The following is a 14,220-nucleotide window of genomic DNA, read 5'->3' on the forward strand; positions in this document are numbered from 1 at the left end:
TGTTTTAGCTATAAGTCACATTATAGTTTGTTAGATTAATACTTTAAACTAGAAAAAAAAAATCCAAGTGAAGGAAAAGAAAAGCATGTCCTAATATCTTAAATAGTTTTGTTTCTCTATTAAATTTGATGTTGTGATAAAGTTTAGATAGTTTTATTATCTTTTAACATTTTCCTCTGGTACACATTATAAGGTCAGTCTTAGAGAGATACAGTTACATAAGGAAACAATTTTCACTCTCCAAACTTAACAGCAACTTCTCCTCTGTGTCTGCTCTTCTCTCGATTGCAGCAGACCTTTGGGCTTCTGTTGATCCCAAGTCCCGTCTGCCATTTGCACGGGAAATCACTCACACATCTCACACTCCTGTCACCACAGAGGATTTTATCATCTGGAAAAAAAACAATAGCATTCCTACACGGCTGTGCTCACCATTTCAAAACACAAACACTGGGACCTCTGCTCTCTCCCAGTGCTAAATTTCACCCTTCAAACCTGCTTTATGTCACCATGTTACAACTAGGTGAGACAGACACACCACAGCAGCTCTCATTCTTTCACTTGAGTTCAAACACTCTTGGTTAGGAGTGCAGCTGGGTGTGGGTGTGTGACTGTATAGTACTGTAGAAAAGAGAATGAATGCATTGGAGTAATGGATGGGAGGGGGGAAATGAACCCTATGACTCACAGATTAAAATAGATCACGTCTGCGAATAAGAGTGGGGATCCTAGCTCTACCCAAACTAAAACGCAAACGGTAACAGAGCCTCTTGCAAGGTCTGTGCCCAAAGCACTCATGGGCAAAAGGAAGGACCTGTGCTTGGCCGACGCGATACAAGCAGCCGCCTAGCCTTGGAAATGATTTCCTAAGTACGCTTGGGAGGGGCTTTTCAATCCAATTTGCACCAGCAGAGTGCTTCTCAGTAATCAGACTGGAGGCGTGGCACGAGGCCTGCGGCTAAGGAAGCGCTCTGCTGAGAGCAGATCGATACCGGCTGGCCCCGACCGGCCCAAATCCACCCTTCACTCAATTTCAATTTCAAAGTACTTTATCGGGATGATTGTTTTACATACAATATTGCCAAACATCAATATACACCAAAGAGGTGGCTGTAATGGTAATAAAAATTTCAATAAAATCTATTATTATTTTAATATTTATATTTTATACAGTATGTATTTCTTACCTCATTGACAAATTGTTGTTGTTCCTGTTGTTTAACCATAAATCTCATTCAGTTTTGTTAGATGGATACTTCAAATAATAATAAATAAACAAATAAATACATTTGCCAATAAGACAAGGAGAATAAACTTTAGAAAAGTAATTAAGCTTTCCTAATAAATTTGTTATAATATAATTTTTTCTTTATATAGATTATCTTTTACCAAAAGCATTTTACTCTTGTGCACATATTTAGTTGAATCAAATGTTTTATTTTTCATATACTGCTCTTTTGAACGTTTTATATGTCACAGAATCCTGAAAAAAATTTTTTTATCACACTTTCCTCAGAAATATGCAGACGCACAACTGTTTTAATAATAATAGTTATGATAATACTAAGTGTTTCTTGAGCATTGAAGAAAATACTGGCATAATGGCTGATGAAAATTAGGGATGCACCGAAATTTCGGCCACCGAAAATTTTCGGCCGAAAATGGCCTTTTCGGTTTTCGGCCGATAGACTTTTATCACCGAAACAACACGGCCGAAATGTTGTGATGACGCAAACAGAAACCGCGACCTGCACGTGCACCTGCATAGCGAAGACCACGAGCTCCCCGCGACATTCACTTAAAACCAGTGAGAACATTCTCTCTCTTCGTATTCCTTTATTCGCAGCACTAAAGCGTCTCCTAACAAAGAAATTAAGACGGACCACGAAGTAAAAACAAAGAAAAGTACAGTCTTATAGAGTCTGTTAGCACACGTCTCACTGAGATCTTTTCGGATCCTCTGCACTTCATCGCGAATGTGCTTGATCCGCGTTATAAAGACCATTACTTGGATGCGGAAATAAGGCAGCGCGCACGAGAAATGATCCAGGCCGCGCAGGATGCAAAAAACCCGCGTGGAGACGGAGAAGCGCCAAGCGCAGGAGACAGATCAGAGCGCAGAAAAAAAGACTGGTCTCTGCACCAGATAAGTGGCATGCACCATCGTTGTCTGATATGTTCAGTGGAATTCTGCAAGAAAGAGCCTCAAATAATAATAATACGTTGGCTATTTTGTTCTTATACACACACACAAACATATATACATACATAATATCAGATTGTAGCCATATTTATGCTAGATTTTCTGCTAGATTTCTGCTTTAATTTGATAAAAATGTTTATTTATGCCCTGGCCCTATTTAAATACACTCTCTCAAATATTTCTCAAATGTCAGGCAGATGACAAGCTCAACTGCTCAACAGCTAGATGGTTATCTGTCTGAAGTCCCCATCCCCAGAAGTTATAACAGTCTTGCCACCTGGAGAAGTAATGCACTTTCTAGTCCTACATAGAAAAATTTCAAATGCACTTCACCTAAATGCACTTTGTTTTTATGAGAGAACTGTTCATTTTAAAACCTTTCTGCAGGCCAGTAGGCCTGTACATTATTATTAAATATACACATGAGCGGGATACCTTTTTAATTTGAATTTTATTTTATACTGTGCATTGTTGCAATGTGCTTAATAAATATTTGCATCATTTGTAATTATGTATTTTTATGTTTTTTTTTTTTTAAATAAGTTATGTAATTGTAATTATCTTTGAAACTTTAATATTAATTTATGCAATTGCAATGTCTTAATTTTAGTAAAGTTAGTACACGGTCATAGCAATAAATGCAATGGTACTAATAATTGGCATAATTTATTTCGGTGTTTCGGTTTCGGTTTTCGGCCTTGGTTTTCTCTATTTCGGTTTTCGGTTTCGGCCAAGAATTTTCATTTCGGTGCATCCCTAATGAAAATGTAACATTTCTGTAACAGGAATAAATGATTTACATATGGGGGGGGGGGGGGTATTTTACAACAATAAAAAAAAAAAAAAAATCCACACAGTTATATTAATTTTATACTTCCTGTCGTAAACATGCACAGATATTAGGTTTTTTTTTATATTATTATTATTTCTTTCAGTTTTTTTTTCCCCATTCATTTCGAAATAAGAAACGTTGATGTGTGTACAGTGTCTGTGTTTGAGGCAATAGATTCATATGAAAATGTCCTGTTTCGTTCTGTGGTCAGATTAGTGTAGTTCTTGATGTAACGACATCTTCTATCTTCTCTGGTCTGGTGACAGTCGCTTACACGCCTGTCCAACTCACTCGCAAAACATCTCAAACTTCAAGCGGAGCTGTGAGCAACCGTGATCTGCTCCACTGAGGATTTTTATTCCTTCCCGTGTTTGTGTCGAGCTTTCGCAAGCATTTGCTGACAGTGTTGATCAAAAATTGCATAAGGCCTCCCTTTGAAACTGATGAAAGTCTTGAGTTATTGGCAATCTTTGGCTCCATTCATCTTGCAACCTGTGGAGTGGCTGTTTGTGGTCCCGGTGGTAAGGCTAAGGGTTAAATCCTAGCTTGAATGACTTGGATGCCCCACTCACTCTCCCCATTGGGAAGGAAAATAAATTTATTTAGCGAGCATCGGCTGGGGCTCTAAGGCTGGCAGAGGGTGGAGGAATAGGGGTTGGGGGTGGATAATACCATTTAGCTCATCGCGAAAATCATTTACGGGCACAATTTGACGACAAGGATCGAGGGATGTTTTTAGTGTGGCATGGCTTCAGTCATATTGATGGAGCTCTTTCTCTAGCCTCCTTCGGTTCTCTCTCACACTCGCTCTCTCGTTTCTGTCTTCCACATTTATAAGCTATCGGAGTCTCATTCTACAGAACGATGTGGAAAGGGCACTGATTAAATAAAAGCTGCTGCAGTGGAGGGTTGTATTAAATATCAATTTCTGATTTAAGTTTATCAAAAACAAAACCACATAGCGAGTGATTTTTCTCCGCTCCATGGCACTCTCAGTTCAGTCTCGCAGTCTGCCTCTGTAAGATGAAGGATGAACGGTTTGTTTAGACTTCACTATATGAAGCCTGTATGTATTTCCTGTGTAAATTGGCACTTCTCATAACAGTAATGGCCATTTTTAAATCATGTCGAGTTTGGCTGTATGATGGAGGCTGAGAGGTATGTGAACAGAATTTATGTAATTCAGTGTGTGTACTCCTATAGGAATATTAAATGTGTGATAAGACACAAAGAGGTCAGATCTCTAATGTTACGGTTAGCTTCTGTTCCCTCACACCAGTGCATTATGGGAGCTGTCCGCGGTGCTGAAGGCTTTTCAGCACTGCTGTAATGTACAGCAAAGTTGGACAAAATCAAAATTTCAGAATTGACTCTTTCTCAGTTTGAATTCATGAAATTTGAATTGTAAAAAAACTTTTAATTGACAGAAATTGAAATTACAATTTTAACATGAATAGCCATGTCTGTCTGGTTTCAGTTTTAAAGAAAATAAGCTATGTAGTTGTCTGTCTCTTTGTCTATTTAAACTATGTTCAAGTTTTAAAAAAAAAACACATTGAGGAATTAATGTTACTAACTCTTATATATTTTTACAAATATAACACAAAATTTTGATTTTAATCATGTTTTATGGTGATCTTAAATTCCGCATTTGTAATTTCAAGTAAATTATCATTGGAATTTCTTCATCTTAGCAGGAATTCCATTTAATTTAAAAGGCTTCTAAACTGAATCAAGCACTCGAGTTCTGAGGAACTCTTTCAACTGACTTCAGACATTTCACCACAATTTTTCTCTCTCATCGGTCTCTCTCATCTCGCCATAACCTCACATCATGTAGTGGTCACTCCCTGACCACTGTGATGACGGACAGTCCCAGAGGTTTGGTTTTACCGCACATCCTCTCGGCGTCTGTGGTGGACTATGGTACAAGCTCAGGTCATCACTCAAGCTCTCTGTGACCGCAGGCGGATCTAATGGGAGCTAATCGGGCGTCAGCTCTCTTAGGTCATTTTTGCTTAACCTTCCAGAAAAAAACCTAATGCACATAGAAACAATAAAAACATAGGCCAGGCGGGTTTAGAGACCAAACACCTTCAGCACAGGTGTAAAATGGAGAAAACAAAGCACATTATGTTGTTTGCAGGTGCAAGAGCCGGAAAAAACACATCGAAAATGTGAGGCTGGATTACTGACTATTTCATCCGCCTCATAGCCTGCCAGATGCAAAGGAAGCTGCTCTCTATCCTTCATCCTATCTTTGGAAAATGTGGCTTACTCGTCCATTTAGCTCACTGAATATTTCATAGTGCGGAGTCAACACACACGGCAATCAAAAGGTGATTTCAAGCGGAAGACATATCCGGCTGACTTTATGGGTGGGCGAGCACCTCACCCGGACCCCCCACCCCCACCACCACCTTACTTTCTGCCCAAATCCCAAGACAGAGTGATGACCACCCCTCCCTGTCAGGCCAAGCTACTGTTTTACAGGCTGCTGGACAGACCTCACCCCCATTGGTGCTTTGAGACAGGGGCCTGCATCAATACTGATTAATGTTTTAGTGAATTACAATATCCACCCCAGGCTATGGGCTGCCTCAAACTTTTTCCTCTATCTGACTAGGAGAGAGACAGACACAGCCTGGGTGGTGCAACTTGAGGAGTGGGATGAAAGAAAAAGATGCAGAGTTAGATGGATGGACACGTAGACTCAGAGAGACAAACTTCCACATCTAATCAATACAACACCAGCACTTGTCAAAACTCAACTGAAGTTGCATGTACGGGCTTGTGTGTTTGTGTATCAAACTGTACATGTTTCATCAAAACGAAACTGTACATCGATGCTTAGCACACCGTGTGTTGCGTCACCGTCTCAGTTTGAGCTTCTGGAACTTCGAGACACTTGTAAGAAAGTGCAAACAGATGGAAAGAACTGAGAAGTAATACAATTCCAGCTTCCTTATTCCTCATTCCTTCTCACCCCTCCACGCCTGTCCGTCGTGCGTTCGGCCACGGAAGAGTGCATTTTTCATTTGGATAATGGAGCATTGACTCTAATTGAGAGGACAGCCTCATTTGTTTGCCAACATGTCAATGGCTGGGCCTCTCATTGTTTCCACTACATTTACATTAATGCATTTCTCCCCACTTCTATTAAACGGCATCCCTCCCCAGCCAAAGCTGCTGCTGCCTAATGCTGCTTAGTCAGTGAAAAAAGGTTAATAACAATCAAGCAGAAATGGGAAAGAAAGGCTCTGTGTTTCCTACGGCTCTTCATTGGCCTTCAGTAATGGACAGCGGTTGAAAAGGCAGAGGAGACCAAATTCTGCTGAGATTTTCTCTTTTTGTAATTTTATTTATGGGCTTTTTAGCCCATATTATAGAACAATTGAGAAAGACAGGAAAGTTGAGAGAATGGTATTGCGAAATGACCGTAGGATGTACTCAAACATGAATCCTCAAGAGCCAACAGCTCTCAAGCTCTCAAAAACCACAGATTTATATTTTTTTAGTTGTATTGATTTGAATAATTATTTTAAAGTATTTTAAATATTTTTATTTAACTTAATAATGTATTTTACATGAATATCCTTTCAGAATTTTGTTATTTTAATAATTTTGTAATTATTATTTGTTATTTTTATGTTTTTAATATTAATATAATATTTTTTAGATTTACATTTTTATAAAAAATTTAAAGATAAACCTTTATACATATTTTTCTTTTCTTTTTTTATTAGTTTCTAGGAAAATAAAGAATTATATTTAATTGAATCAAAATGCAATTATGCATTCTGTTCGCCTTCTCAGTTCATATTGAGTTCAGATTCAGTAATATTATTGTCTGTACATAATACTTAACGTGGTTCCAAACAAGAAGTCGTTTGTGTCCAGAGGTGCCTGGTGTTTTATTTTTTTAAGCTCATCAGATTTTGATTAATTAAGGAGCAGGCACAGTAAGTGCTAGAGAGATCCCATTACCCAAAGGTTGGTTAAAGGAGCTGTTATTGCCTCTCTTTGCCATGAGCTCTCAGGACAGGGTCAAACTCCAAGGTCCTAAATTTGTATAAGATTAATACGTTGATATGAGTCCCTCGGGGTAAGCAGCTTTTATATAGCAAGATTCAGACACATATAATACACAAGCACACATTTACAGAAAAACACACAATACACTTTGTATGGATGACCCAGCTGCACCTGTGCTGACAAGAGCACTCTGCCCAGAGAGTAGCCCTCATCTGTCATACACACACACACACACACACACACACACACACACACATCAGTGTTTTACCGTTGAGATTAGCCAGGTCATCTGTCATTACACACACACACACAGCCCTTGCACATCAACGCACTAACACACCTGCATTATGTCCAAATGAGTACTTCTCATCTCTCATCATCACACAATACACACACTCCATAAAATAAGCCATCTGACCATCTGTAGTATCAATGAAACACTCTTTAATGTGCACAAACATCGTTTTGCAGACCAAATCAAAATGAAAATTAGTTTCTTTGTGACTTTTATGTCTGTTACAGTTGCTTTATTTTATGCAATGTAATCTTGTAAAAAAAAATAAAAAAATCATATACCAGTAATTTTTAATAACTTTCTGAAAAAGTTAAAACCCATTCTGTCCCACCAAAACATTCTGTCTGAACAGGAAATACGCCAACTCATGACAGAAAACTACACTCGTCAAGCAGCTTTTCCCATTGGGTCTTTAAGCTGCACTTCAACAACAGTCACTAAGCCAGTCTCCACTAGCACAAATGATGACATCTGTCAGAGGAAGAGAGAAAAATTACGCGCCACCACATCCTAATGTTCACTGATAAGATTAGAAAACATTGTGTTCTCCGGTAACTCAAAACGAACGGGAAAGCAACAGAGTAAAGAATCTCATTTGCATCCTCTTCAATGGAGAGAAATGGATGAGAAGAAAGAAAAAGCACATTCATTTACATGCTGATACACAGAGCGAAAGAAAGACACCTCTTCACACAGAGACCTAAATGAGGGGGTAGATACTCATTTAATTCCAGTGCAGAGACAGAGAGCGAGAGAAAGCATGTAAGTGAGACAGAATGAGGGAAACAGAGGGAGGTGAATATGAGGAAAAAGACGAGTGAGGCTGTGAAAAGGGGAAACAGCAGCTTGTATTAGAAACCTGTAATTTAAATCAAAGGTTATAATCAAAAATTTATCAGTTAATTGATCTCGCACATGCTGCTTGCCAAGAGAGCAATTTAGAACCCTGTCGCTCGGCTGCAAATCTATCGAGCGCTGCTCTATAAAGTAAGTTTGTTGCCTTGTAATGATCAAGCAGTCCTCTAATGTTCTCTAAGAGCTGATATGATAGGGCCCAGACAAAGCCATTCAGCAGCCGAGACCCCACGTGTCTCAGATGCTGCTGCTTTTCTCTGATAAGACAAAGAAAAATGCTTCAGAAGGAAGGAAGAGTACTACCAAATATTACAATTCTATACTCATTTACCCAGCCTTATCTTGTTGCAAATTTTATGCTTTTCTTCTGTTGAACACAAAAGGAGAATTTTGATCAATCTTCATGTAATATTTGTTTCCCATCTTTTAAACTCCCGAAGTCCTGTAAGTTTAAAGACGGATGCATGTGAGGAACAAACAGAAATGTTGTTATTCTTTGATAAACTTCCCTTTTGAAAGTTATCGAGTGAGCTTAATTTGAGAACATAATCTATTGAAATCTACTACTTCAAAAGAATGAGTTGTTCACGGATCTTGTTCTCAGGTTCAACTCATTGATTCATTTCTTCGTTCAGAGAGGCTCTGAAGTTCATCACATAATCTGTTGTATGGCTTTAGAAGACTTTGAACACAGAACACAAGTCATTTGGACTGCATTTATGGTGTTATCGTGCTGGTGTTTGGTTATTTTGTAAGTAAATAAGTTTGAAAGATGTACAGTAGCCACATATTCCTTTTTTTTAACTCCTCATAAATTTGAATATCAGGTCAAAAGTCTTTGGGGGAATATCCCTTTTGCCAGCAAGAACAGGGATCTGAATCAGCGCTTGGATTTAATCACTATAAGTGGTTTTAATATCTGAGGCTTATCATGGTGTGTGATTCAGGTTCAGATTGTCAGGTGCAGTTGCTGCTCTGCAAGTTGTTCTGCCTTTATCATGGAATTAGGTCCCATTCTCTCCTCTCATGTGTTATCACGACCCAAGCATGCAGGGCTCTTATGATGATCACTCACGTCACGTCTCGTTGCAGGCATTGTTCCTTGAAGAGCAAGAAAATCTGGATTAGTATGAGATATGTAAGGATAAAAACCGATCTGATGAAACTCTCTCCCTCTTTCTTTCCAGGGTAACCAGGAGGCCCCTGCTCCCCCAGAAGCCATGGCTCAGCCGTACGCTCCAGCACAGTATCCTCCCCCTCCACCTCAGAACGGGTTGCCTGGCGAATACACCCATCCTGGGCAGGACTACACGGGGCCCAGTCCGGTCCCTGAGCATGCTGCAGCCCTCACTATCTACACACCCACACAGACACACAGCGAGCAACCTGGCACTGACAGCAGCACGCCTTCCCTCACAGGGACTAGCAGCATACCAGTGAGTGCCACTAGCAGCATGCAGCATTAATGATTTTATTTTACTCCGAATTCCAGAGTCATATGAGTAGCAAAATCACATTGTATAACTATGTTGCATCTAGTCTAAGGTGAAAAACCTGTGTTATTTCACAAAATCAATCCTGTTGTGAAAAAAGAAATTCTATAAAAAAAAACAGTGCAAATTTCAGTTTTATAAAGTAAAAAAATATATATATTAATGCAAAGTAAATTGCCATTGGCAGGTGGCAAAAAGTTAAGAAAGTTAATAGGACGTTTTTATTAATTTTGAGTTACTTTTTACATCCTACATTTTTTTTTTTTTTTTTTTTTGTCAGAATCAGACTCTAACATCCCATTTTTAACAGATATTTGAGATTTGAGATAAAGATAAATTGGGGCTAGGAAGCAGAAGAGTGTGGAATGAATAGAGCTATAGAGCAAGTGCAAGCTCAGATAAAAGCATAGGACAAAATAAAAGACGTTTAGAGAAAAAACATCCTTCTCCTTTTAAAGAGTTCTTCTGCTTTCTCTTTTCATTTTATCAAGCTTTAAACCATGGCTATTACATGGCTTCATATCTTAAACCCCATGGAGCCATTTACCATGGCTAACAATATCACAAACGTCTCAATGGACCACTTAACGAGTGCTGCCCAAGTGCTTTATCTGAGCATATGACAAGAAACTCTGAGAGGAAAGTGTCCTTAGACCCGGTCCCGTGGGTAAGTTGTGTCTTGTCTGTTTGTGCTACCCTTTCTTGGTTCCTACAGGCCTTTGATTAACACATTCACTTACTGGTGGGGGAGCAGAAGGACAGATAAATCCCTAAAGGTTATTTTATTTCATTCACATATTTATTTTATTCACTTACATTTGATTTGATGTTATATAAAGGATTCAGGGCTTGACATTCATCCTTTACAAAACCCCTATACCATGGGCCAAGGTTTTAGCATCATTTAGTCACTGTATTCACTGGAAATGTTTTTGTAAATATTGGACAGTTTGGCCCAAAGTGTCCCAACTTTGTCTGCAAATCTAAGTATCTAATTAAGCATCTAAATACAGTTACTAACACCATATCTACACCGTACGCCACAGTTGTCGAGCTGCACCGCAACAGCAAAAGGCTGTCTACACTGGACACAAGAAAAAATGACAGTTAAAAATCACTTGAAATTTGCATCAGTACATGATAAATAGAAAGCAGCAGTTGCGCCGCGCCACATCCAGTGTAGACAACATCGCTGATTATAATGAGTTCTATAGTATTTTGTCACACCGCGCCGCTCAGGTCTGGTGACACGGTGCAACAATTACTTTTGTTGTTAATGTAGCTAAACTACTATATTTCTTACATTAACAAGATATTTAATGTTGATGATAAACACCATGAGTGTCTAATTTTTTTTAAGAGGATGAAGACCTTCCTGGAGCCCAAAATTGTGTTCACAATTTGCTAATTTACATCATAGGGAACTAGGGAGTAAAATTAGTCACAGCTAGAGAAAGTATTCTTCAATACAAAAAGAAGTACAAGGTCTTCCTGGCCTTGGGGTGGGGGGGGGTTGGATGAAAAATTTAATCTTTTTCTCTTTCTGATTGGGATATGCGTGGAGCTCTGAGGCGGTGTGGTTTAAAGGAAGTAGATGTAATCCCACGCTCAGCAGATCGCAGAGAAGCGATGCTGACAGGAACCGTAAAGGCACCTGAGCTCTGGCTGGGCTAATCCACGGCTCGATTGGAGGATGTACTTAAGCTGTCACTCTGGCCTAACCCACCAGGGAAATTCTCCCTTTCTCCCTCTTTTCTCTCTCCCCGTGGTGGATCATTAGCAAAGAAGGAACACTACACCTCAGAGAGTGGACGGTAATCACATCAGATCACATATCAGATCACAACAGCACAGACTCTAGATGCTCGGTAACTCGGCGATAAAAGACTACTTACCTCTCTGTAGGGTACGTGCTAACAGTTTTCCACTACGACTGTCATATTGCCTTGGGTGGGATTGTCTAAACTGTGATTTGCAACTCACTCAGACACAGCCGTACTGCTCAAAGGAGCGTGATGTTATGTTATTAAGGCAATGCCATTATTTCCTGCACTTATTCTTGGCCACCTTCCCTGGGTAGTTTTTACTGTGCCACTGATAATAATATTGCAGGTATAAGCGCTCTTTAAGCCTCAATATTCATTACCAGCTAAACCTGTTGTGAGTCAGATTACCTTGTCTAATTAATTAGAGCTTTGCACAAGACTGAAAGGCCAGTGTCTTCTTTCTAGATGACAGGTTGACAGTTTTTATTCGCATCTCGGTGTGAGGGAGGGATGATGGGATCGGAGGGAAGGATGGCAGAGGTGTAGAAGAACAAAAAAATATAAAGCGGCTCAAGCTAATCCCTTTAAGTGAAGCGCTGGTTTGCTCTAATCGGATGTAATCTACCTGCTTGGCAGCTTTCCAATCAGATAGTTTCAATTATGTGGTTGTAGGGGCATTCTGAAGGGTGGAAGTGCTGAGCTGAGCACTTTGAAAGTGATTTGCAGATAACACTGAATGAGTGCGGCAATAGAAACGATTTAGCAGGACTCATTCCACACCCAACCGCACATAAAAACACTGGCATGAGCAAATGTGGGCAAACACGAGCCTTCTGTGACGTTGCAGTAGGAGAGGGGGTTTGGGTGTTAGGTCCAATGTGGTGGTGTATGATAATGTTCAGGCAATTATTTCTTGGTGCTGCTTGGCTGCTCCATTCCTTGAGGAACGTGAAGTGCAGGAAAGTTGCTCTTCTACAGCAGGAATGGAAACAAGAAGTGCATCGGATGTATGGAATGAGTGTAGTTAAGTGTTAGGTAAGGCTAGCTGAAAACACAAGTGAGAGGAGATGATCCAGTATATACTGTATGAGTTTGGCCAGGGTTTTTCGAAATCGATTTGATTATCTTCTTTTGAGGGATCTTCTATATATTTATACTGTGTAAAGGAACTATTACGTGTGATATTATAACGACATTTAAATTAAGTCATTTAGCGGAAGCTTTTATCCAAAGCGACTTACAAATGAGGACAATGGAAGCAATCAAAATCAACAAAAGAGCAATGATATACAAAGACAACATGTTACTTTCGAAATGTAAATTAATTGTCTTTCATACTGCCGTTGTACTAAAGCAAAATGTTAAAATGTATTATTTTATTACTTTTAAGTAAAGTTATTAGTGTATACATCAACTTAAACAATGATAGGTAGATATCAATTTAAAGTTGATATGATGCATGTTTAATAAAAAAAACTGCTGGACAGAGTCGGTCAGAGGGATAAATAGTATTAATAATTAGTCATTCACTAAATCATTTATCATATTTAATCACAGGCCCTGGCAAACGGAACATTGTTATGTAACACTCCTGACTTCAGTTGTGGTAATTGCGTGTCATAAACCTTTAGAGGAAGTAGTATACCTGCTTGGGGTTAATTTGGGGAGCTCTTCTTAGCTGACCATAAAATCCTCTCGTATGGATTTACTATTAGCTTTTTTGGCAGGATCCACAATCTGGGACTCTAATGTAGGTTAGCTCCTCCCCGTTGTCATCCTGGTAAAAGGAGGGCTGGAGAAAGGGTCATAGTCTGTCTGAATGTACAAGAAAGACATCAAATCCTCCTCTAAAAAATCTCACGACGTCCTCCGTAGAACGACCTGGCAACCCAAGCGAGCGGGGAGTTTGCCTCCGCCTCGAATGTTGAACACTTTTAATTACTTTTCACCTCGTCTGCGGAACTTGGGAGAGCAAAGCCCTCTGAAACCTTGTCTCTGAAAGAGACAGATGCAGCCCATGCTAGTTGCAATATAATTAACATGCAATTAACACAAATTAAAAGGCAAATTGCGCAGACGAACCCCCTGTAGATGGCTGCTTAGTGGTGACGATGAGATAATTAGATCCAAACCTGGAGTGCGGAGTCTCCAACACTTACCTCTTCTCTCCCTCTCCTGGCCTGGTGTCAACTCCTCCAGAGAAGAGTGCTCCAATCCACCACACTCAAGAGAAGGGTAAGTGCTCCGAATAAAGCCAGAGAGATTATATCGTTCTAGTCGAGAGCGAGTGAGCCGGACCATGTGTTTTACAAAGCGTTTGTTATGGTGGGACAATTGTCCTCTTTTTAAGGAAAGTGCGCAAGACGAATGTGAAGCAGCCCTACGATTTCTCTTCATTTTTATCACTGTTCGCTACTCGCTGTGCCGCGTCGCTACATGATGACTTACGTCTGAGAGGCCCTAGTCAATACGTGTTCCTATAAAGTAAGCAAATCAAAGCCCTCATCCTTCTCTCAAGCACTTCGTTGGGCAGATCGAGGAATCGGAGGCTCTCAGAGGCCACGCTCCGCCGGTCGGTAATGGGCGAGTCCGCGCCGTCGCACTGCTCACCTGTTAGACATGATAGATAGCGCGGCTCTCTCCACAGCGACTGCAGACAGAGCATGTGAATGACCGATGGCACCGGCGTGATGGATGAGGATGAGGGAGCGGGAGCCCAGGGAGCAGGGGCACCAGGGGGT

The 14,220-nt window shown here is 40.0% G+C and overlaps 1 protein-coding gene across 2 annotated transcripts in view; it reads left to right on the plus strand.

Annotated features, from left to right (window-relative positions):
- LOC127969495 (RNA binding protein fox-1 homolog 3-like) overlaps positions 1-14,220 on the plus strand; it is a 110,612-nt gene that overhangs the window by 49,632 nt on the left and 46,760 nt on the right. For both annotated transcript variants that reach the window (XM_052571501.1, XM_052571500.1), the window contains exon 2: positions 9,408-9,656. In XM_052571501.1, coding sequence (XP_052427461.1) covers positions 9,408-9,656 — 249 coding nt within the window. The remainder of the gene's footprint in view (positions 1-9,407; positions 9,657-14,220) is intronic.

Source organism: Carassius gibelio, chromosome B12 (assembly GCF_023724105.1).
Source record: "Carassius gibelio isolate Cgi1373 ecotype wild population from Czech Republic chromosome B12, carGib1.2-hapl.c, whole genome shotgun sequence".
Taxonomy (NCBI): Eukaryota; Metazoa; Chordata; class Actinopteri; order Cypriniformes; family Cyprinidae; genus Carassius; species Carassius gibelio.